The sequence below is a fragment of the Salvelinus namaycush genome, chromosome 9 (genome assembly GCF_016432855.1).
Source record: "Salvelinus namaycush isolate Seneca chromosome 9, SaNama_1.0, whole genome shotgun sequence".
Classification (NCBI taxonomy): Eukaryota; Metazoa; Chordata; class Actinopteri; order Salmoniformes; family Salmonidae; genus Salvelinus; species Salvelinus namaycush.
In genome coordinates, this window is record NC_052315.1 from 22,603,868 (window position 1) to 22,630,414 (window position 26,547).

Here is a 26,547-nt window from a genome sequence, read left to right on the forward strand (position 1 = left end):
ATTTTACTTGCTGTGGTAGCTGATGTGTATAGTGTTGAGTCATCAGGATACAGTACATAGACACACAGGCTTTAATCAGAGCCAGTGGCAGGTCATTAGTAAAGATTGAAAAAGTAAGGGGCCTAGACAGCTGCCCTGGGGAATGCCTGACTCTACCCGGATTATGTTGGAGAGGCTTCCATTAAAAAACACCCTCTGTGTTTTGTTAGACAGGTAACTCTCAATCCACAATATAGCAGGGAATGTAAAGCCATAACACAAGTTTTTCCAGCAGCAGATTATGATTGATAATGTCAAAAGCTGCACTGATGTCAAACAAAATAGCTCCAACCAAATTTTTATTATCAATTTTGCTCAGTTAATCATCAGTAATTTGTGTAAGTGCAGTACATGTTGAGTTCCCTTCCATATAAGTGCTGAAAATCTGTTGTTAATTTGTTTACTGTGAAATAGCAGTGTATCTGGTCAAACACTATTTTTTCTAAAAGTTTACTAAGTGTTGGTAACAGGCTGATTGGCTGGCTGTTTGAGCCAGTAAAGGGTGACTTTTGTTTCCCTCCAGGCCTGAGGGAAGATACTTTCCTGTAGGCTTAGATTGAAGAGATGGCAAATAGGAGTGGCAATACCGTCTGCTATCATCCTCAGTAATTTTCCATCCATGTTGTCAGACCCAGGTGGCTTGTCATTGTTGATAGACAACAATAATTATTTCACCTCTTCTACACTCACTTTACTGAATTCTAAATTACAATGCTTATCTTTAATAATTTGGTCAGTTATGCATAGATGTTAGAATTTGTTGTTGGAATGTTATGCCTACGTTTGCTAACCTTGCCAATTAAAAAATCATTAAAGTAGTTGGCAATATCAGTACATTTTGTGATGAATGAGCCATCTGATTCATGAATGATGGAGCTGAGTTAGTCTTTTTGCCCAAAACTTCATTTAAGGTGCTCCAAAGCTTTTTCTACCATTCTTTCTATAATTTATCTTTGTTTCATAGTACAGTCTCTTCTTCTTTTTATTCAGTTTAGTCACATGATTTCTCAATTTACAGTATGTTTGCCAGCCAGACTTTTGCCATTCCTTTTGCCTCAACCCTCTCAACCATACAATTTTTATTCCTCATCAATCCACGGGGATTTAACAGTTTTTACATTTTCTCAATGGGTGCATGTTTATTAGTAATTGGAATAAGCAATTTCATAAATGTGTCAAGTGCAGCATCTGATTGCTCTTCATTACACACCACAGACCAGCAAATATTATTTACACCTTCAACATAGGAATCACTAAAAAACTTATTGTATGACCTCTTATACACTATATGTGACCCGTTTCAGGAAACTAGGCGTATGTTGCGGGTCACTACTTCACATGAGCCATTTGAACGTAATATACTTTTTTAAATCAAAATGCATTTTTGGGGGCAGAAATGGCTTCTGGCACATATGAACTTTCATGTGCCTTAATAACAAACTTGTATGCCATCTGTAAATATGAATAAAATTGTTAAATTACGAGCCTAGTTGGTTTAGCCACAGAAAAAGAGAGATACCTTCCCGCTAGCCATGATTGGCTGAGATAATGAGTGGGCTGGACATGCCAAGAGATGAATTCGGATTGGTCTGCCATATAGCACACTTCTGTCTATTTGAGCTGTTTAGTATGTGTAGGTAATCCTGTCTAACGCTGCTTTAAAAAATATATATTGTTTAGTAGAACTGCATAAGTGTTGCTCTCCACTTTCTGGAGAACTGAGCTTTGAAATCAGTGGAATTAGAGTATGATAGCTAATGAGATGGAGAAAACACCTGTCTCCGGATTATATCTTCAAATTAAGGGCAACCATGGCATCCCTGACAGGGAGAAGCGTCCAACCATGATGTATACGAGAAAAATAGTCTAGCTAGCTACATTTTCAGATATTACACATTTCTAATGTTGATAAAGTTGTTTTCATTTCAAGTTAAAGTGAACTGTTAGCTAGCCAGCTAACGTTAGCTGGCTGGCTCGCTAGCTAACGTTATGTGTATGATCTTATTATTCGTATCTCAGAGCCATTTGCTTGGCTAGTTATAGCCTAATGTTAGCTAGCTAACATTGAACCTGGTTGGTTAGCTACCTGCAGATTCATGCAGGGTAGTAACATCGTGAATTGAGATTATGGTTTATTGTTTACCTAGCTAGCTAGCTACATGTCTTAACAAAAGACTCCACTATGCAAGTAACCATTTTGGGTGTGTTCGTAAAGTCAGCCTGGCCATCTACTCTGATTTCAGAGCACTCTCGTCTGAATGTGCCAGAGCGCAGAATATGGCCGTACGGACAATATGACAGCACAGTTGCAGTCACCAACGCTCTGGATAACATAAAAACAGCCTAACCAGCTCTGCTATGGCGAGTAATGTTCAGTGAGCTGTTCTCTCATTTGTGTCTGGAAGTAGCTAGCAATTTAGCCAGTTAGCTTGGGTGCATGTACAGAAAGCCCTGATCAACCCTTAAAGACATGGGTCGGCTAAAGCTTAAGAGGGTGTGAACGATGCTGAATGGGTGTAGACAAAGAAGAGCTCTCCAGTCGGTACCAAAACATTCAAAGGACATTTTCTCAAAAGTGAGGTTACAAGTTTATCAACTTTCAAAGCAGAATTACTTTCCCATTGTTCGTCAAATACAGTGTATGATATACCATTTTGTAGCTCTATGTCTCTGTTTGATAAAAACAAAACACAATTTCATATTTTTCTACATAAGATTGAATTAAGGCGGTCGATCACACATTATGCCCATCCTTTGGAACTTTGGTTTTCCTAGATATGGCTACTGTATTATGATCACTAGATCTGATGGATTTGGATACTGCTTTAGAGCAGATTTCTGCAGCATTAGTAAAGATTTGATCAATACATGTGGATGATTTAATTCCTGTACTGTTTGTAAATACCCTGGTAGGTTGACTGATAACCTGAACCAGGTTGCAGGCACTGGTTACAGTTTGATGAAAGCCAGTCAATATTTAGGTCACCCAGAAAATATACCTCTCTGTTGATATCACATACATTATCAAGTATTTCACACATATCATCCAGATACGGACTATTAGCACTTGGTGATCTATAGCAGCTTCCCACAAAAATGAGCTTCAGGTGAGACAGGTGAACCTCTAGCCATATTACTTCAACAGCATTTGACATGAGATCCTCTCTAAGCTTTACAGGAACATGACTCTGAACATACACAGCAACACCTCCACTATTGGCATTCCTGTCTCTTCTGCAGATATTATAACCATATATTCCTACCATTGTATCATCAAAGGAATTATCTAAGTGGGTTTCAGAGATAGCCAGTATATGAATGTTATCGGTTACTAGCAAGTTATCGATTTCATGAATGAGGCTCCACATGTTAATGTGGGCTATTTTTTTTAGGAATGACAGGGGCAATCAGGGGAGTTAGAGGGACATAAATTAGATTACTTACATTATGTCTGCCAACACCTCTGGGACAATGTACATTTGCAGCAGCACTACGACAACTCAGCGACACAATGGTAGGGATTATCTGAGCAGGTCTTGGGTCACAGATAAGTCATTGGCTGCATTCCAAACACTTAAAAGACACACCCTCTCCCCTCAGCCCTCAAATTAAGTAGGCACTTTTGATGACGTATCATGACGTCTGACGAGTTTACACTTGCAGGGAAATTCGTCCCTCGTTCGTCCCGCGACGATTGTGTTTTCAGCCACCGGTAGCTTGTGGGTGCTTTATATGTGCTACAGTCAATTATGATTGCATGTCTACTAATATTAACTCTATAATTATTCATATACACCTACTGTATGATAGCTAGCAAAATAATTAGCTAACTAACGTTAGCCTGCCTAGCTGGAACTTCTGAAGAAGGAAAATGTTTTATTTCTACAATTTCCAAAAGATAACCAAACAAAAACATTACTTTTACTAGACGTGTTTGTGCCGTCATGTGTACTAGTAGCACAATTTCTAACTTATTTACATTTGTTTTTACTTACACGTGTATGTTGACTTCTCCATATTGACGTTGAGGTTTTAAGTCTTAGCGGATGTACAATCATCGCAAATTTAATTATGGGGCGTTTCAGTCCCCGAAGTGAACATAATTGTACACTCGCAATCTCGATTCAAAATGAGGGCTGAGGGGCTTACGTTGCGAACTTCTCTTGCTTGGCTAATCATTTGGACTGACGACAAAGATGGTGATGGGGATTCCCCCAAGGGCATAAGGCGAGGGTAAGTGGACGAGCGTGTGTCTCTTACAAGTTTGAAACGCAGCAACTGGAGCCAAGATGATTTGGATTTACTCCTTTAGTATGCGAGGCACAGACGTTCGCTAGGAGCAAACCGAACCTAGTATTCGGGCGCCTTTACACAGTGCCACCACCACATCATTGTTTGGCTTGTAGACCCAACATGGCTCACAGTTACTGTCTCTGTGCACAGGAAGAACCCGGAGACTGTGTTGTGCTGTGCTGTGCTGTGTTGTGCTGTCCATTACAGAAAATACACATGAAAAGATCACAAAAAAATACAATTTTCAAGAGTCAGATGTGGGTTGAACACGTGCTAAGTTTTCCCCCTACTTCAAGCTACATCTGGTCTCCCATCCAGGGACTGACCAGGACTGACCATACGTAGCTGGAGAAAAGCAAACACTCTCAAGTCCATAGACTAAGCTGTGGATGCAAGGACTGACCATCTACGATATCGAAATTCTAGTTTTAACCATCGTTATTTTACACTATACAGTGTTTGTTTACATTTACTTTGTTTACAAACAGAGTAAAACAAGATTATATTTTGGGTTCTGATGGAGTACAACAATTGAACTAAACTCATGAGGCATTTGTACATTATATTTGTAACGGCTGCTCTCCTCCTCTTCGTCTGAAGAGGAGAAGCATGGGTCGGACCAATACGCATCGAGGTATGCAGTCATAATGAATTTATTTAAATGATAGACAAACACGAAACACTTGAGAATTTACAAAATAACAAACGCAGTCAACAGACCTGAACAAACGAACTTACATGACACGAAGAACGCATGAACAGGAAAATAGACTACACAAAAACCGAACGAACAAACAAACCGAAAACAGTCCCGTGTGGCGCAACATACACAGACATGGAAGACAATCACCCACAAACTCACAGTGTAAAACAGCCTACCTATATATGATTCTCAATCAGAGGAAATGAATAACACCTGTCCCTGATTGAGAACCATATAAGGCTAATTAACCAACACACTCCCACATAGAACAAACAACACAGACTGCCCATCCCAACTCACGCCCTGACCAACTAAACACATACAAAACAAGAGAAAACAGGTCAGGAACGTGACAATATTCTTCAAGAATCAATGGATACATGTCGTTCATTTATAAGTCCAAAAATGAATTGCCCCTTTAACAGGTAGCACCCTTCATACAGCAAAACTATGTTGCCATTTGAACATGATCCATTAACCTGCCCTCAAAAAATATTCTGTACACTGTTCCGCGAATGTCCTTCAAAATCATTCCCTTGTCCCGCATTTGGGCTTTTTAGATGTTCCTACCCTAACTCCACCAGTGGAAATCATCTTTTCACATGTGAGGAGAATAACATTATTTCAACCCCAAAGGTGCATCTGCAATTCCACATGTGAAAGTTAGATTTTCAAGTGTGGAGTTTTCTTACATGTGAAATGGCAAATGTGATTTTCACATGTGAATTTGAAAATTACAGTTATAGAATTGCAAGTTAACATGTGAAAAATAAATATAAAAAAATGATCACATGAAAGTCATATTTGCAGTTTCACGTGTAAGAAAACTCCCTTTGAAAATCTCACTTTCACATGTGGAATTGCAGATGCATATGTGGGGTTGAAATGTGAAAGTGAGTTTTTCACATTTGAAAAAATCTGATTTTCACGTGAATGGGAAACCCGCAAAATTCACATGAGGTGAAAACATGGTATTCTCCTCACATGGGTACTTTGTTGCTACTTTGCTACCTGCCAACTTGATGTTTTTTAACTTTTTAATAACTGTTTAATCAAACTCTTTATTTACACATTTACCAACGTCAAAAGTTATTTTTTTCCTCGCTCAACTTTTTTCATTCAACTTTTTCACCCCAGACGCTTATATCTGGACATGGTTCTATAGGACCTCCGCCAGCCGAAGCTAAGTAGTAACATTAACATCGCTGTACTCGTAATATACAGGAAAACTATTGCCTCATGGTGAGGATAGCCGTGCTGCAAGCGATCAGACGCAATCGTTAGGCAATGGTAATTTAAGTGTAGGAAAGAATGAAACAATGAATGAATGAACTAATTCCCCTAGCACAGTCCCCGCAGCCGGACTATTTTCTCATGGCTTCTGGAAGGAAATGCTGTCGGAATGCTCAACCAGTTCTCCCCATTAAGCAACGAGTCGGAGTCAGAGGCCGAGACTTCTCTGGTCTCTCCTCCACCCATTACAGGGTCTGAGTCACCGAAGCCTCCCACCATTAGCTCTGACAAATTGAAAACCTGTCAATGGCGACTTCATTACCCTCAGTATTAGACTTAAAAATAATCATCCAGCGATCATACACTGTTTACGAGGGGGCAGGGCTACTGACGTAAAGGCTAATCTGATGAGGGTGCTGGCTAAGGCTAAAACCTGCGAGTGTAGAGAATATAGGGATATTGTTATCCACGTTCGCACCAACGATGTTCGGATGAAACAGTCAGAGGTCACCAAGCATAACATAGCTTCAGCGTGTAAATTAGCTAGAAAGATGTGTCGGCATCGAGTAATTGTCTCTGGCCCCCTCCCAGTTAGGGGGAGTGATGAGCTCTACAGCAGTCTCACAACTCAATCACTGGTTGAAAACTGTTTTCTAACCTTTCCAAAAGATAGAATTTGTAGAAAATTGGCCCTCTTTCTGGGACTCATCCACAAACAGGACCAAGCCTGGCCTGCTGAGGAGTGATGGACTCCATCCTAGCTGGAGGGGTGCTCTCATCTTATCTATCAACATAGACAGGGTGTCACGCCCTGACCTTAGAGATCCTTATTATTCTCTATGTTTGGTTAGGTCAGGGTGTGACTCTGGTGGGAAAGTCTATGTTTTCTATTTCTTTGTTTTTGGCCGAGTGTGGTTCCCAATCAGAGGCAGCTGTCTATCGTCTCTGATTGGGGATCATATATAAGTTGTCATTTTCCTTTTGGGTTTTGTGGGATCTTGTTTTCGTTTAGTGTCTATGCCTGACAGAACTGTTCGCTTTCGTTTTTTTATCGTTGTTATTTTGTTTTGGTATCATCAATAAAAAGACGATGTACGCCTACCACGCTGCGCCTTGGTCCACTCTTCATTCTACAAACGAGAGCCGTTACACAGGGCTCTAACTCCTCTAGCTCCACAATGAGACAGAGTGCAGGCCAGGCAGCAGGCAACAGGCTGTCAGCCAGCCTGCCAGCTTAGTGGAGTCTGCCACTAGCATAGTCAGTGTAGTCAGCTCAGCTATCTCCAATGAGACTGTGCCTCGTGTCTGTGCCTCGATCTAAATTTGGCAAAACTAAACATGGCGGTGTTAACTTTAGCAATCTCATTGGAAAATAGACCTTCTCCATTCCTGTCATTATTGAAAGAGATTGTGATATTTCACATCTCAAAATAGATCCCTCACTTCCAAGGCAGTTATAGTCAATTAACTAATCACTGATCATAATCTTGATGTGATTGGCCTGACTGAAACATGGCTTTTAAAAACAAGCAGACTCGTAAATAGGCCTAACGACTCTGTAAATAATGTTCTGTTGTGTTTGTTCGCTAAGGGCTAGCACTACAGCTAATAGTAGATAAACAGTCTCAGGTATTTGATATTTGGTTTTTGCCATCAGGCTGGCACTACCGCTAACTATTAATAGGGCTAGGGTCCTTTTTTCAGAATTTCCACCTGACTGAGCCCAAAGTAAGCTGCCTGTTACTCAGGCCCAGAAGCCAGGATATGCATATAATTGGTATCATTGGATAGAAAACACTTTGAAGTTTGTAGAAATGTTAACATAATGTATGAGACTATAACACAATTGATATGTTAGCCGAAAATTCAAAGAAAAATCTAAAGGATTTTTAACATTTTTAGATTCCATGCTCTTTCAATGGAAAGCTATGGGTCCTATGTAATTCCAGCTCCCAGATTGCAATTCCTATGGCTTCCAGGAGATGTCAACAGTCTTTGTTCAAGGTTTCAGGCTTGTTTCTTCCAAAACGAGAAAGAACTTTGAGTTTTGGTACCGGGAGTCACAGTTGGAAATCAGTCTGTAGGTGCGCGAGGAAGAGAACGCGCACTTGCTAATTTTACTTTTCTATTGAACATACTTCTTTCCGTATGAAATATTAAAGTTTATTTATATTTTAGGGTACCTGAGGATTAAATATAAATGTAGTTTGACTTGTTTTAACAAAGTTTAGCAGTAGCTTTTTGGATTCCTTTGTCTGCACGTTGAACAAGTGGATTACTGAAATCGATGGTGCCAACTAAACAGACTTTTTGGGATATAAAGAAAGATTTTATCTAACAAAACGACCATGCATGTTGAAGCTGGGACCCTTGGGATTGCAAACAGAGGAAGATTTTCAAAAAGTGAGTGATTATTTCATCGCTATTTGTGATTTATAAAGCCTGTGCTGGTTGTAAAATATGTTGATGTGGGGCGCCATCCTCAAACAATTGCATGGTATGCTTTCGCTGTAAAGCCTACTGTAAATCGGACAATACAGTTAGATTAACAAAAATGTAAGCTTTTAACCGATATAAGATACTTGTATGTTCATAAATGTTTAATATTACGATTATTTATTTGAATTGCACGCCCTCCAATTTCACCGGATGTTGTCGACAGGTGTCCCGCTGACGGGACGCCTGAAGAATTTACTGTGATAAATGAGGCCTCTCCTCCTGGTTACATGAGTGACCATATCCCCCATGCATCCCGCAAAGGCGGAGGTGTATCTAACATTTACGACAGCAAATTTCAATTTACAACAAATAACATTTCTGCGTTTTCATCTTTTGAGCTTCTCGTCATGAAGTCTATGCAGTCTACTCAATCACTTTTTATAGCTACCGTTTACAGGCCTCCTGGGCCATTTACAGCATTTCTCACTATTCCCTGAATGGCAGATATTCAAATTTTTGGTGACTTTAATACTCACACGGAAAAGTCCACAGACCCACTCCAAAAGGCTTTGGAGCCATCATCTACTCAGTTGGTTTTGTCCAACATGTCTCCGGACCTACTCACTGCCACAGTCATACTCTGTACCTAGTTTTGTCCCGTAGAATAAATATTGTGGCTCTTAATGTTTTTCCTCATAATCCTGGACTATCGGACCACCATTTTATTACATTTGCAATCCCAACATATAATCTGCTTAGACCCCAACCAAGGATCATCAAAAGCTGTGCTATAAAATCTCTGACAACCCAAAGATTCCTAGATGCCCTTCCAGACTCCCTCCGCCTACCCAAGGACGTCGGAGTACAAAAATCGGTTAACCACCAAACTGAGAAACTAAATTTAACCTTGCGTAATACCCTAGATGCAGTCGCACCCCTAAAAACAAAAAACATTTGTCACAAGAAACTAGCTCCCTGGTATACAGAAAATAGCCGAGCCTTGAAGCAAGCTTCCAGGAAATTGGAACGGAAATGGCGCTCCACCAAAATGGAAGTCTTCTGACTAGCTTGGAAAGACAGTACCATGCAATATCGAAGAGCCCTCACTGCTGCTCGATCGTCCTATTTTTCCAAATTAATTGGGGAGAATAAGAACAATCCAAAATGTATTTTTGATGCTGTCGCAAAGCTAACTAAAAAGCAGAACTACCCAAGAGAGGATGGCTTTCACTTCAGCAGTGATGAATTCATGAACTTCTTTGACGAAAAGATCATGATCATTAGAAAGCAAATTACAGACTCCTCTTTGAATCTGTGTATTTCTCCATAGTTCAGTTGTCCAGAGTCTGCACAATACTGCCAGGACCTAGGATCAATGGACACACTCAAGTTTTTAAAATCCTATATCTCTTGACACATTCATGAAAATAGTCATGGCCCCTAAACCTTCAAGCTGCATACTGGACCCTATTCCAACTAAACTACTGAAAGAGCTACTTCCTGTGCTTGGCCCTCCTATGTTGAACATAATTAACGGCTCCCAATCCACTGGATGTGTACCAAATTCACTAAAAGTGGAGGTAATGGGCCTCCCGGGTGGCGCAGTGGTCTAGGGCACTAAGCTGTGCCACCAGAGACTCTGGGATCGAGCCCAGGCTCTGTCGCAGCCGGCCGCGACCGGGAGGTCCATGGGGCGACGCACAATTTGTCTAGCGTCGTCCGGGTTAGGGAGGGTTTGGCCGGTAGGGATATCCTTGTCTCATCGCGCACTAGCGACTCCTGTGGCGGGCCGGGCGCAGTGCACGCTGACCAGGTCGCTAGGTGCACGGTGTTTCCTCCGACACATTGGTGCGGCTGGCTTCCAGGTTGGATGCACGCTGTGTTAAGAAGCAGTGTGGCTTGGTTGGGTTGTGTTTCGGAGGACGCATGGCTCTCGACCTTCGTCTCTCCCGAGCCCGTACGAGAGTTGTAGCGATGAGACAAGACAGTAAATACTAACAATTGGATACCATGAAATTGGGGAGAAAAGGGGGGGGGGGAGTTGCAGTAATAAAGCCTCTTGAAAGTAAAGCATTGCAGTAGTTTAGATCTTATCTGTCGGAAAGACATCAGTTTGTCTCTGTGGACGGTTTGTCCTCTGACAAATCAATTGTAAGTTTTGGTGTTCCTCAAGGTTCCGTTTTAGGACCACTATTGTTTTCACTATATATTTGACCTCTTGGTGATTTCATTCTGAAACATAATGTTAGCTTTCACTGCTATGCAGACAATACACAGCTGTACATTTCGATGAAACATGGTGAAGCCCCAAATTTGCCCTCCCTGGAAGCCTGTGTTTCAGACATAAGGAAGTGGATGGCGGCAATTTTTTTACCTTTAAACTCAAACAAAACAGAGATGCTAGTTCTAGGTCCCAAGAAACAAAGAGATGTTCTGTTCGATCTGAAAATTAATCAAGATGGTTGTACAGTCGTCTCAAATAAAACTGTGAAGGACCTTGGCGTTACTCTGGACTTTGATCTCTCTTTTGACGAATATATCAAGAATATTTCAAAGACAGCTTTTTTCCATCTTCGTAACATTACAAAAATCTGAAACTTTTTGTCCAAAAATAATGCAGAAAAGCTAATCCATGCTTTTGTCACTTCTAGATTAGACTACTGCAATGCTTTACTTTCTGGCTACCCGGATAAAGCACTAAATAAACTTCAGTTAGCAGTAAGTTTCAGTAAGCACGGCTACTATAACCCCAAAATGTGATCATATTACTCCAGTGCTAGCCTCTCGACACTGGCTTCATGTTAAGCCTAGGGTTGATTTCAAGGTTTTACTGCTAACCTACAAAGCATTACATGGGCTTGCTCCTACCTATCTCTCCGATTTGGTCCTGCCGTACATACCTACATGTATGCTACAGTCACAAGACGCAGGCCTACTTATTGTCCCTACAATTTCTAAGCAAACAACTGGAGGCAGGGCTTTCTCCTATAGAGCTTAATTTTTATGGAATGGTCTGCCTATCCATGTGAGAGACGCAGACTCGGTCTCAACCTTTAAGTCTTTATTGAAGACTCATCTCTTCAGCAGGTTCTATGATTGAGTGTAGTCTGGCCCAGTGGTGCGAAGGTGAACGGAAAGGCACTGGAGCAACGAACCGCCCTTGCTGTCTCTGCCTGGCCGGTTCCCCTCTCCCCACTGGGATTCTCTGCCTCTGACCCTATTACGGGGGCTAAGTCACTGGCTTATTAGTGCTCTTCCATGCCATCCCTAGGAGGGGTGCGTCACTTGAGTGGGTTAAGTCACTGACGTGATCTTCCTGTCCGGTATGGCGTCCCCTCGGGTTCGTGCCGTGTCAGCCTTGTCTCAGGGTAGTAAGTTGGTGGTTTACGGATATCCCTCTAGTGGTGTGGGGGCTGTGCTTTGGCAAAGTGGGTGGGATCATTTCCTGCCTGGTTGGCCCTGTCCGGGGGTATCGTCAGACGGGGCCACAGTGTCTCCTGACCCCTCCTGTCTCAGCTTCCAGTATCTATGCTGCAATAGTTTGTGTCGAGGGCTAGGGTCCGTCTGTTATATCTGGGGTAATTCTTATGTCTTATCCGGCATCCTTTGTGAATTTAAGTATGCTCCCTCTAATTCTCTCTCTCCCTCTCCCTCCCCTCCTGGAGGACCTGAGCCCTGGGACCATTCCTCAGGACTACTTGGCCTGATGACTCCTGGCTGTCCCCAGTCCACCTGGTCATGCTGCTGCTCTAGTTTCAACTGTTCTATCTGCGGCTATGGAACCCTGGCCTGTTCACTGGACGTGCTACCTTTTTCTAGACCTTCTGTTTTCAACTCTTTCCCTCTCTACCGCACCTGCTGTCTCGAACTCTGAATGCTCGGCTATGAAAAGCCAACTGACATTTACTCCTGAGGTGCTGACCTGTTGCACCCTCTGATGCACCCTCTACAACCACTGTGATTATTATTATTTGACCCTGCTGGTCATCTATGAACGTTTGAACATCTTTGCCATGTACTGTTATAATCTCCACCCAGCACAGCCAGAAGAGGACTGGCCACACCTCAGAGCCTGGTTCCTCTCTAGGTTTCTTCCTAGGTTCCTGCCTTTCTAGGGAGTTTTTCCTAGCCACCGCATTGCTTGCTGTTTGTGGTTTTAGGCTGGGTTTCAACTGATGTGTAAAGGGCTTTATAAATACATGTTATTGATGTGAAAAGGTGGTGTTAACATGTGAACTCTAAATTAAATTTCACATGTGAAATGTCAGCTCAACATGTGAACATGTATTTTTTTATAAGGGTATGCTGTACTGTGTGTGTGTCTGTGTCTGTGTGTCCGTATAGTCTGAGCTGTTACTGAAACATCCAGCCGGTTGTTCAGCAAGTTCTTGATCAGCAGGATATGACATGTTAGCTCATTCTCCTACCGTGACTCACTGAAACACATGTTGAAACAGAGTGTTCTTTGAAGACGAGGTGGTGGATTCCAGTAAAACCTAGTTTTAATTTTGACAGGAAATGCTGCACTGTGCCAGACCAAAGTAGGAGACCAGACCACATCCTGTTACAGCAACTTTGTTTCCTTATTCTGTAAATATGTCTACCACGATCTGTGCGTATATTCAACATAACTCACAAATAAAACTATGATATGTGAATATATTAAAACATTTCTTAAATAAAACCATAATCCGTAAATATGTATAAATATTGCCCAAATGAAACCAAGATCCATATGCATGTTCAGCATGAGTCACAATTCAATCATGATCTGTAAATATATTTAACGTAGCTCACAAATAAAACAACAATTTGAATAAATGTACAACGATGTGAGCAAATGTTAAGAAATTCCTAACATTTACAACTGTGTAATGTGTATTTGCACATCAAAAAGTGCTTGTGGATCTGTATTTTCTGCTGATTTGTGTGGTCAATCAGAGAGGAAGAGGCGAAGCAAGAGGTTTTACTCAGCCCAAAATTTGTCCACGAAAGTAAGCCCACGAAGTGAGGAATCAATGAGAGTGTCAAATTTGCTAATTTGCTACATGAGGCTCATTTGAATGAATAGAAGTTTCATAATGGTTAGGTTGATACAAAAGCACTGATATAAGTGGTGTAAACCCTCAATGACAATGTCCATACTAAAACAGGTTATATCTACGATGAGTCCTCTATATATCTGTATGACAGCAGGCACAACTCAGATATAAAGTTGTTTTTTAAAGTTGCCGAAATGCCACGTGTGTCCAACTTGCCAAAACTATAGTTTGTTAAGAGTTTCCACCACTTTAAAATAGTCAACTGGGTGGAAGCAATCAACCAATGAAGAGGAAAATGGACTACTTCAAAATGGAGATAGCCTCAGTCAATCAAGTTTCAATCAAGTTTATTTTATATAGCCCTTCGTACATCAGCTAATATCTCGAAGTGCTGTACAGAAACCCAGCCTAAAACCCCAAACAGCAAGCAATGCAGGTGTAGAAGCACGGTGGCTAGGAAAAACTCCCTAGAAAGGCCAAAACCTAGGAAGAAACCTAGAGAGGAACCAGGCTATGAGGGGTGGCCAGTCCTCTTCTGGCTGTGCCGGGTGGAGATTATAACAGAACTATGCCAAGATGCTCAGTGGCACTGCCCATGGGGTCACAGACATTACAATGGCCCAGATACAAAGATGAGTCCTCCATCTATCTGTATGGCCTATTGTTCACGTGTATCTGTCTTCTCATTGGCTATAATGGTCCCACCTGATCCCGCCTCTTCCCGCCTGACTTCCATCTTTGAGGACATGTATTTCCATTGTCACTTGACTATCTTGTCAATATAATAGACAATGTTTGGTTCAATCCACAAATGGACAGTGCAGCTCCAGTCATTGAGATCTATGTCACGTAAGGCGCAGTGCGATGACGTCATGTCAAGGCAGGATGTCATATCCCCATGTATTGGGACAACATTTTCTAGAAGAATATTAAACAACAACTTCGTGAAATGTGAGAATTATGTTTATTTATTCAACAAATGATGTTAACATTTTCAACGGCATACTTTCATATGAATGTTAAATTCAATCATTAGGACATACAGTTGAAGTCGGAAGTTTACATTCACTTTAGCCAAATACATTTAAACTCAGTTTTTCACAATTCCTGACATTTAATCCTAGTAAAAATTCCCTGTCTTCGGTTAGTTAGGATCACCACTTTATTTTAAGAATGTGAAATGTCAGAATAATAGTAGAAAGAATGATTTATTTCAGCTTTAATTTCTTTCATCACATTCCCAGTGGGTCAGAAGTTTACATACACTCATTAGTATTTGGTAGCATTGCCTTTAAATTGTTTAACTTGGGTCAAACGTTTCGGGTAGCCTTCGACAAGCTCTCCACAATAAGTTGGGTGAATTTTGGCCCATTCCTCCTGACAGAGCTGGTGTAACTGAGTCAGGTTTGTCGGCCTCCTTGCTCGCACACACTTTTTCAGTTCTGCCCACAAATTTTCTATGGGATTGAGGTCAGGGCTTTGTGATGGATACTCCAATACCTTGACTTTGTTGTCCTTAAGCCATTTTGCCACAACTTTGGAAGTACGCTTGGGGTCATTGTCCATTTGGAAGACACATTTGCTTTAACTTGGTCTCAAATGGGATGTGATGTAGCTTCAATATATCCACATAATTTTCCATCTACATGATGCCATCTATTTTGTGAAGTGCACCAGTCCCTTCTGCAGCAAAGCACCCCCACAACATGATGCTGCCACCCCTGTGCTTCATGGTTGGGATGGTGTTCTTCGGCTTGCAAGCATCACCCTTTTTCCTCCAAACATAACGATGGTCATTATGGCCAAACAGTTTAATTTTTGTTTCATCAGACCAGAGGAGATTTCTCCAAAAATATGATGTTTGTCCCCATGTGCAGTTGCAAACCGCAGTCTGTCTTTTTATGGCGGTTTTGGAGCAGTGGCTTCTTCCTTGCTGAGCGGCCTTTCAGGTTTAATATATATATATATATATATATATATATATATATATATATATATATATATCACCTTTATTTAACCAGGTAGGCTATTGAGAACAAGTTTTCATTTACAACTAGGACCTGGCCAAGAATAAAGCAAAGCAGTTCGACCCATACAACAACACAGAGTTACACATGGAGTAAACAAACTGTACAGTAATACAGTAGAAAAAGTATATATACAGTGTGTGCAAATGAGGTAAGATAAGGGAGGTAAGGCAATAAATAGGCCATGGTGGCGAAGTAATTACAATATACCAACTAAACACTGGAATGGTAGATGTGCAGAAGATGAATGTGCAAGTAGAGATACTGGGGTGCAAAGTAGCAAGATAAATAAATAACTACAGTATGGGGATGAGGTAGTTGGATGGGCTATTTACAGATGGGCTATGTACAGGTGCAGTGATCTGTGAGCTGCTCTGACAGCTGGTGCTTAAAGCTAGAGAGGGAGATATGAGTCTCCAGTGTCAGTGATTTTTTCAGTTCGTTCCAGTCATTGGCAGCAGAGAACTGGAAGGAAAGGCGGCCAAAGGAGGAATTGGCTTTGGGGGTGACTAGTGAGATATACCTGCTGGAGCGCGTGCTACGGGTGGGTGCTGCTATGGTGACCAGTGAGCTGAGATAAGGCGGGGCTTTACCTAGCAGAGACTTGTAGATGACCTGGAGCCAGTGGGTTTGGCGACGAGTATGAATCGAGGGTCAGCCAACGAGAGCCAGCCAACGAGAGCATACAGGTTGCAATGGTGGGTAGTATATGGGGCTTTGGTGACAAAATGGATGGCACTGTGAATGGACTGCATCCAATTAGTTGAGTAGAGTGTTGGAGGCTATTTTGTAAATGACTTCGCCGAAGTAGAAGATCGGTAGGATAGTCAGTTTTACGAGGGTATGTTTGGCAGCTTGAGTGAAGGATGCTTTGTTGCAAAATAGGAAGCCGATTCTAGATTTAATTTTTGATTGGAGATGCTTAATGTGAGTCTGGAAGGAGAGTTTACAGTCTAACCAGACACAGGTTATGTCGATATAGGAGTCGTTTTTCTGTGGATATAGATTATTTTGTACCTGTTTCCTTCAGCATCTTCACAAGGTCATTTGCTGTTGTTCTGGGATTGATTTGCACTTTTCGCACCAAAGTACATTCATCTCTAGGAGACAGAAAGCGTCTCCTTCCTGAGCGGTATGACGGCTGCGTGGTCCCATGGTGTTTATACTTGCGTACTGTTGTTTGTACAGATGAATGTGGTACCTTCAGGCATTTGGAAATTGTTCTCAAGGATAAACCAGACTTGTGGAGGTCTACAATTTTTTTTCTGAGGTCTTGGCTGATTTCTTTTGATTTTCCCATGATGTCAAGCAAAGAGGCACTGAGTTTGAAGGTAGGCCTTGAAATACATCCACAGGTACACCTCCAATTGATTCAAATGATGTCAATTAGCCTATCAGAAGATTCTAAAGCCATGACATCATTTTCTGGAATTTTCCAAGCTGTTTAAAGGCACAGTCAACTTAGCGCATGTAAACTTCTGACCCACTGGAATTGTGATACAGTGAATTATAAGTGAAATAATCTGTCTGTAAACAATTGTTGGAAAAGTTACTTGTGTCATGCACAAAGTAGATCCTTACCAACTTGCCAAAACTATAGTTTGTTAACAAGAAATTTGTGGAGTGGTTGAAAAACAAGTTTTAATGACTCCAACCTAAGTGTATGTAAACTTCCAACTTCAACTGTACAACCGATGCTGAGTCAAGCTAGCTAACTATAGCTAGCTAGCTATAACATCGGCTAGCTAACGACGTTGGATGCGATAAAGCTAGCTAGCATAGATGGCAATCTCGTCATATTTATGCTAGATGAACAACTTACGTTAAACTAACTAATTGTAACGTCAGGAATGTGTCAATTATGAAGGACCGCACAGTTTTTAAATCCTGAATTGGTGATCTTGCTAGCCAGATAGTTAGCTAGCTGATGCTAAATGTGGCAAATCATATTTTTGTTTTCATTCAGGAACTAGAGGACAAGTGATTCGAGGCAGGACAAATCGCTCTTTCCCAACTGGTTTGAAGGTAAGAAATTGGACCATTATCTGATTAAAAAAGTAAGAAATGCTGCTTGCAGTGTTTTGCTCCATCTAGGCTTATTTGCTAGCTAGTCAAGTAACTTGTTGTTCATTGTAACATTGATTGATATGTTGTTGCCTAGTCAATGACATGCATTCTGTTTCTGTCGATTTCCTCTTGTCAGTTTCCTGCCCTTTGTCTTGTGGGTTGAGGGCAATGTTACCAGTTAAATAAAAGGCAACATTTTGTAATCATACTGTACAGACTTAACTTGAGCGTAAAGGCACATGACATGAATCTCACTTTAATGTCATACGCCTTGTCATGGGTGTCCGTGCCTCCGTGGATTGAGCTCGGCTGTGGTCCATGTTTTTCTTGGGGAGAAAAGCAGATACTGCCACTGTGGAACTATATGACTGTCTGGCCTTGGACATCCGTGACACCATTAAGCTGGTGTGTATATTGATAGTGTACATTATTGTCAGTCTAAGAACACAATATGTATTGAGTTAATGTGTCATTATAATAGATTTACTTTATACTCTTGTGCTGATCCTGAGACCACATATGCGGTCTTTGTTAATTCATGGTGTCTATACTATGTGTTGGTACCAATATCATGGACTGGGTGCTGCTCTAAGGCTTCACCACAAGGGTTGAGAGACTACAAAAAAATGGTATTTGAGACCACGTCTCTTTCTTAATTGTCTTTTCTTGTTGTGTCCCCGGGCACCGAAGGCGTGGATGTCGATTAAGGCAGCCCCCAGCACCTCTCTGATTCAGTTGAAGGCATTCAGTTGTACAACTTACGAGGTATCCCCCTTTTCCCTTTCCCTTTTTTTTGTTGATTCCTCTGAAATTTTCCTCAAATGTGTTTTTTGTTGTTGTCATGGATTCAAGGAGGTGAGGAAAACAGGAAATGCAGTTGAGAAACAGCCATGGTCTGGGATAAGACAATAGCCTATGTAATCTATCAACTCAAGAGGTCAAGATACACCACTGAGTACAGACTCTTGTTGGTTACGTTGAAGTAGAAGTGATAAAACACAACATTTAAAGGGCACCTTGCTTTGTACACGTGTAAGATAGATGAGTATGCCCTGCCAGTATGCAATGGATAATGTAAAAAAAAAACAGTATTTATCTGTCATTTTAAGATGGTTAGTCTCGGTCAGGTCTTGTTTTTCTACATTTAAACGTGTCTTGGTCTCGACACATGGGGGCTGGGGTTGAAAGCTGAAACAGTGTGACTGGCCGCCCCAGGCGCAATTGTTATTGTTTTTGTTTTAAGGAAATTAGCATATAACTGCATGAAGCCAACATTTTTATAAAACCTTTTAAAACTGTTGCACTGCTTCCTCATCACCAAAGGCTTGTGTGCATTGTAATCATGTATTTTAGGTGGTCTGACAAACAATGAGAAAGGGCCTTCAGGAGACCACCGTGTGGAACTTCCTGACACTGCGACCAGACATTGTTCCATTGGTGTTTCGGTGAGAGGCAGCCGCTGTCTTAAGCCTAGAGGTATAGTGCCCTTCATAATATTTAGACATTTTAGTAAATCTATACCCTTAACCTGGCCCTGGCTATGCATCTGGGGGCAGATCTTTGGTGTTGTTGGCACAATGAGTCAATAAATGGGGTGGATGTGCTTTCACTGGTTGCATCTCTCTGTCACTCACACGCTCACTCAAAACACACACACACACAGCCCCTGAGCGCTGCCTCCTCGCTTTGAAAACCGTTTGTTTGCAAATTCAAACAGCAGGTCTCAACCCCCCTGGGGAAAATAACTTGTGTGATAACCAATCAGCGCAATTGCTGGAAATCTGAATGCACGTTCACGCCTAACTTTCCAATGAGAAAGAGAAAAAAAGGAGCATTGGTTATGTTATACCATAGGGTCAGGATCTCAACCTAGAGATCAGCCTAGCACTTTGTGGTCCTAGTTATTCTCAAGAGGTGCTTGAATTATTTCATTTTTTTCTATTAAATTGTACTTGCACAAATAGTCTAGCCCCTGGACGACAGTGATGAATGCCCAACAGACGCAAAATGCCTGACAACTGGATACCTCTGGCAGTTTGTTGAAAACGGGAATCAAGTTCAATACCTATGTAGACATTCAATTTTGATATAATAGTAGTGTGTACTATAAAAAAGTACACACTACTAAAGTACTGGAATGATTTTGTTCTGTTCATTATTAGCCTTAAGAGACATGCTAAAGATGCTCCTCAAATTCTGGGTTGGGTGGAAGATCCTGACTCAATCAGTGAAGGTTACAGTGGTTGATGGCAGCCTTCCAAAAGCATCAATATGCTTCCAGACCCTCCGCCTACCAGGGCACCATCACCAGTACATTCTGTAAAGATTGGATTTCATCTATCAGCATAGCAGACACATGGTTCGTTTAGGAACCAAAATCTACCAAACAACCTCCTGTGTTTGCTGTGGCCCTCCTCTTCTTTCCCATATGTATTTATCAACCCACTGGTAATACTCTCAGAAAATGTTGTTATTGACAAAAATGTTTTGTGACCAACTTTAGAAAAATTTGTAAAATTGTATTTGTGGGTAAACAACCACTTTTATAGTTCATGTGACCAGATACAGTAGTTTCTCTGTTTAGAATAGGCATAAGGAGATTGTAAATTGTGTAAAAAATGTTTCTCCTTAATTCCTCCGTCCTTCTCTCCTCAGTGACCTGGAAACTGATAAGTGTTCACCATATGTGGGAGTGAGTCAAATTGTTAATAGGCGAATGGAGGACATCTAGTATATAAGCAGTGTAATGATTTATCTCACACCTTACAGAAACAAATAGTTGGGGAGTGACTTGGGACCGGACGTAAGTGTTGCTGACATCAGACCCAAAGCAGTGATCCATGAATGTCTGAAGAAAAGACTATAGGTGGAAATAGGGGTTGGAATGAAAACCAACATATATTGTATAGTTCTCAAAAATCAGTACCAGTTATAAGACACTGCATGCAAGCAGTTTGGCAAAGTCTAATGCTTTGTGCCATAGTTGTACACCCTAACCTCATATTCTGTTTATATACTTTTGTTTACTCACTGTGTATGTATATACTGCATTCTCAACATAGCCCATCCTAATAACGTTATACAGTGCATTCGGAAAGTATTCAGACCCCTTGACTTTTTCCACATTTTATTACACTACGTTACAGCCTTATTCTAAATAGTCCCCCCCTCATCAATCTACAGTACACACAATACCCCATAATGACAAAGCAAAAACAGGTTTTTAGATGAAAAATTCAGATCGGGTTCAAGTCCGGGCTCTGGCTGGGCCACTCAAGGACATTCAGAGACTTGTCCCGAAGCCACTCCTGTGTTGTCTTTGCTGTGTTCTTAGGGTCGTTGTCCTGTTGGAATGTGAACCTTCCCTATGGAGCAGGTTTTCATCAAGGACCTCGTTGTACTTTTTTCCGTTCATCTTTCTACCGATCCTGACTAGTCTCCCTGTCCCTGCCGCTGAAAAACATCCCCACATCATGATGCTGCCACCACAATACTTCACCGTATGAATAGTTTCCTCCAGACGTGACGCTTGGCATTCAGGCCAAAGAGTTCCATCTTGGTTTCATCAGACCAGAGACTTGTTTCTCATGGTCTGAGAATCTTTAGGTGCCGTTTGGCAAACTCCAAGTGGGCTATCATGTACCTTTTACTGAGGAGTGGCTTTCGTCTGGCCACTCTACCATAAATGCCTGATTGGTGGAGTGCTGCAGAGATGGTTGTCCATCTGGAAGGTTCTCCCATCTCCACAGAGGAACTCTGGAGCTCTGTCAGAGTGACCATCGGGTCTTGGTCACCTTCCTGACCAAGGACCTTCTCCCCCGATTGCTCAGTTTGGCAGGGCGGCCAGCTCCAGGAAGAGTCTTGGTGGTTCCAAACTTCTTCCATCTAAGAATGATGGAGGCCACTGTGTTCCTGGGGACCTTCAATGCTGCATAAATGTTTTCCTACCCTTCCCCAGATCTGTGCCTCGACACAATCCTGTCTTGGAGCTCTACGTACAGTTCCTTTGATCTCGTGGCGTTGTTTTTGCTCTGACATGCACTGTCAACTGTGGGACCTTATATAGACAGGTGTGTGTCTTTCCAAATAATGTCCAATCAATTGAATTTACCACAGGTGGACTCCAATCAAGTTGTACTGTGATATTAGCAAACATTTCGAGAAATATGTTTTTGCTTTGTCATTATGGGGTATTGTGTGTAGATTGATGAGGGGAAAAAAACTATTAATCAATTTTTTAAAAGGCTGTAACGTATCAATGTGGAAAAAATGTATGGGTCTGAATACTGTCCGAAGGCACTTTATGTTGAATATACACACGGATTGTGATAAACATATTTACAGAGTAAAGAAACAAATCTCACTCCATACTTCTTCCCCTGGAAATGTGTGCTGCCTGCCTGCATGCTTTCTTGCGGTGACTGTTTTGTGTGAGTGAGTGTGTGGTTTTAAAACAAAGGGTAGACTACTAGGCGATAGGCTGCTCTGAATCTCTGATGCTCTATTCAAAGCATTCAAGGAAGTGTATCTTTGAGAATGACCGTTAAAAATGTTTGATCCCTGGGTAAATACCGTAGGGTTACAAAAATCTGGGAACTTTAATAATAAATTCCCTGGTTTTCCAGAATCCTGGATGGAGGAATCCGGATTTCCTGCTTATTCCCTCCTGATTCCGGGAACGTCCCAGAATTTTGCAACTCTAACTATAAGTATTGAAGCTCCCCATAGGAACAAAGGAAAGCGGGAGAAGAGGGAGGAGGATGGATGAGAGAGGAGAGAGGGAATGTGGGGCAGCTAAGGTGAAGGGAGGAGAAGACAGCGTGAAATGGAGTGAGACAGACATAAGACATATGCTCTGAATGTAAATCAGCTTAGCTTAGCCGCCCAGTCCCATCAACCCCCTGGCTGCCTCCCCCTCTCCCCCACCCCCTTTCCTCCTCCAGCATCCTCAATCTCCAAAACTGGATCTCAGTAAGTCTATACACAGCTGTTCCCCTTCCACACCCCTGCGCTAGAACAATAAGCACCCCCTCCTCCTCCCCCAGTCCACTCTCCTGCTCCTTAGCTTTATCCTCTAAGGAGCTATGGCTTCAGCAGCTCCCTCCACATTACGCCAACCAGCCGGGGGGAGGGTGGAGACAGGTTAGTTGTGAGTGAGTGTGTGTGTTTGTGTACATGCAATGTGGTCTACAGTACTATGGATGGATTTAGGTCTAGGTCAGGGCTCTCCAACCCTGTTCCTGGAGACCTACCGTCCTGTTGGTTTTCAATCCAACCCCAGTTGTAACTAACTGGTTCACCTTATCAACCAGCTAATTACTAGAATCAGGTGAACTCGATTAGGGTTGGAGAGAACCTATAGGACAGTAGCTCTCCAGGAACAGGGTTGGAGAGCCCTGGTCTAGGTCTTCACACTGCAATGTACAGTGCATTATGTCTACAGGGCTCTCTGTATACCGCCTATGTACTATATGTTTGTGACTGTGTGGTGTGTATGTATTTTTATTTGTGTTAAATTGTTTAATTCTTGTGGTTGCTAAGATAGGTTGTCTTATGGTTGTGTTTTCTAGGATTCTAGGGGTGTTTGTGAAGTGGTTGTTGAGTGAATGAATGTGACACTGTTTTAGTGAACACGTGAGTATGAGCTGGAGAGTGAGGCCTTGTTATACCCAGTCCACGTGAGCTGACCACTGTGTCTTTTTTGGGCTACGACTTTGTATGCTTAAATATAGCCCTTGAATAGAGATAGATAGATAGATAGATAGAGAGAGAGAGAGAGAGAGAGAGAGAGAGAGAGAGAGAGAGAGAGAGAGAGAGAGAGAGAGAGAGAGAGAGAGAGAGAGAGAGAGAGAGAGAGAGAGAGAGAGAGAGAGAGAGAGAGAGAGAGAGAGAGAGAGAGAGAGAGAGAGAGAGAGAGAGAGAGATAGAGAGAGAGAGAGAGAGAGAGAGAGAGAACAAACTACTTTACTCCTATTTGATGTGTTTGGGGAGAATGCCAAATCTCTGTTGGTAAAATACTGTATGCAAATGACACTGAGTGTGGAAGGAGTTTATCAGCTAAATATTACATGAATATTTCAATACAGTCAAGATTGTCAATACATTGTCTCATATCATTTTGATGGAACTGTCTTTGACTGCTGTTAATGCACTGCCATTTCTGTATTATCTGGGTGTAACTTACGTGTCACCCCATGTTCATCCCCTAGCAGGAGCAATTCCCGCTGGGGTAGACGGGAGTTCATGGCGCTAAGCACCAGTAAATACCACAGGGTAAACAACACAATAATGTGTGGCATTTCAAACCCTTAACCAATATCACAATGCAAACCTTGTTGGCCAGATACCCACACAATGTATGTATTGTCTATCTCATTATTTCTCTATAGACACACACAACTCTCTAAATGCTCCACAAACAGAAACACAGTAAGTATACAGACAGGCACACACATTTATCACGGGCCACTGCGGGCAGGGTGTGTGTGTGTGTGTGTACATTGGCCTTGCAGAGAGGAGATCTGCTGATGTGTGACAGGCAGTGGGCCCAGCTGATTGACAATAGACCACAGAGCATTCTGGGAAATAAGATAAGCCACAGTCCTGTCCCTGTGTGTCACTTATTTAGGGGATTGCGGACAGAGAGGGGGGAGGGGGGGAGAGCGAAAGACGGAGAGAGAGACAGACTGTGAGAGAGAAAGAGAGTGACAGAGAAGGAAAGAGATAGTGATAGAGAGGGATAGAGGAAGAGATGGAGAGAGGGAGAAAAAGTAAGAAAAAAAGAGTGACAGGGAAGTGGAAAACCACACAAACAAGGAGATATGTATCTTCTTACTCCTCTCCCCTCTTACTCTTTATCAGCCATCACTGTATTACTCTCCGTACTCTTTCATCAATCCCAGTCAGTTTCTCTTTTAATTTCTTCTCACTATCTCAATCAATCTTTTACCCCCATTCCTTTTCAGCCCCTCATCGGTCTCCTTCTCCCTCTCCCTATGTGTCCAGACATACCTGGCCTTAAATGAGCCCCAGAAAGCAGACTGGTCATATGTGACACGTAGCCCACAGGGTCACCTTCAGCCCCATACCGACCAGACAGGCTGGGCCGGACAGTCAGTCAGTCAGTCACACAGGGCTGCCCAAGACTACAGGCAGACAGATATCTCAGCCAGCCACACTGTCAATCACACAACCTGGAGCCAGGCAGGCACACAGGGAAAAGAACAGCAAACAGGCACCCATAATGTTCTGGAAAGGCTGATTGTATACCTGAATCGATTTGAACATACTGTGCTCGCGAGTCAAGACAGGTATACATGTGACTCGTTTCAGGAAACTAGGTGTATGTCGCGCGTCACTACTTCACAGGAGAAGCATTTGAACGTAAACATGTATTTTTTTATCTAAATACATTTTTTTGGCAGAAATACCTTCTGTAACATGTGAACTTTCATCTGTCTTAATAACAAACTTGAATGCCATCTGTATATACGAATAAAATTGTTAAATTACAAGCCTAGTTGGTTTAGCCACGTAAAAAGAGGGGAACCTTCCCGCTAGCCCCAAAAAAGACAGGAGCCTTCCCTCTACCATTTTCTAGCTCTGAGTCTCTACTTTTATCCAATGTAAAAAACACAATTTCAAATGTTGCTATATACTGTAAGAATGAATCAAGTCGTTCGGTCACATATACAGTACCAGTCAAAAGTTTGGACACACCTACTCATTCCAGGGTTTTTCTTTATTTGTACTATTTTCTACATTGTAGAATAATAGTACAGCCATCAAAACTATGAAATAACACATGGAATCATGTAGTAACCAAAAAAGTGTTAAACAAATCAAAAGATATTTCATATTTGAGATTATTCGAAGTAGACACTTTTTGCCTTGATGACAGCATTACACAAAACACTATTGGAGCGCTAATGGCATACAGACACTATCTATGTATTTGGCTACTGTATGGTACATGTAGATCAGGCTTTTTTTGTTTGGATACTGTGATTACTTGAGTACAAGCAGGCCAAGCCATTAATATAGAAATACAGGATTCTAATTATATTTCTATAACTACTGTATTTGACAATTATGAACTCCAGTACTATCCTATCGAGACACGCCCCTAGACAGACAGACAGACTACGTAGTGCTATGGAGAGAGTCAATGGAGGGAATAACACACCACCGTGACCCCAGCTCTGGTACTAGAGAGACGGGCCATATAAAGTTCACAGCTACATTCCGACAGTCACAGCCAGCATCATTTGAGTAAGAGGGGAAAGAGAGGCTACATGAACCAGAGAGAGATGGAGGGATGAAGAGATGGCAAGAATTTGAAGTAGGAAAAGAGAGAGACGGGGAAGAGGAGAAGGTTTCAGAGATTCACATGGTGGAAAAGTGGCAGACGTGAGGGGAAGGAAGCAGAGATGAGGAGGGAGGAGGCCATATTGTATGAGGAAGGGTGTCTCACCGTTGTAGGACAGGCGGGGCTTGCTTAGACACATGATGAAGTGCACCTCCATCTCATTAGACGCCACAGACTTGGAGCAGACAGGACACTTGAACCCTGTGGAGAAAGAGAGGGAGGATTGGTTAGACTTTAGTGTATGCATGTTACACTGGCTCTCTGGCTCTCACAGCCACCATCCAACTCACAACAGTGAATAAGTGAACCAAATGATCCTAGATTATTACAAACCAG

The 26,547-nt window shown here is 41.9% G+C and overlaps 1 protein-coding gene across 1 annotated transcript in view; it reads right to left on the reverse strand.

The window, feature by feature from the left end:
* The window catches only part of LOC120053423 (E3 ubiquitin-protein ligase znrf1-like), a 51,033-nt gene that overhangs the window by 8,205 nt on the left and 16,281 nt on the right, over positions 1 to 26,547 (reverse strand). Inside the window, exon 2 of the mRNA XM_039000549.1 lies at positions 26,317 to 26,412. Within this exon, the coding sequence (XP_038856477.1) occupies positions 26,317 to 26,412 (96 nt within the window). The remainder of the gene's footprint in view (positions 1 to 26,316; positions 26,413 to 26,547) is intronic.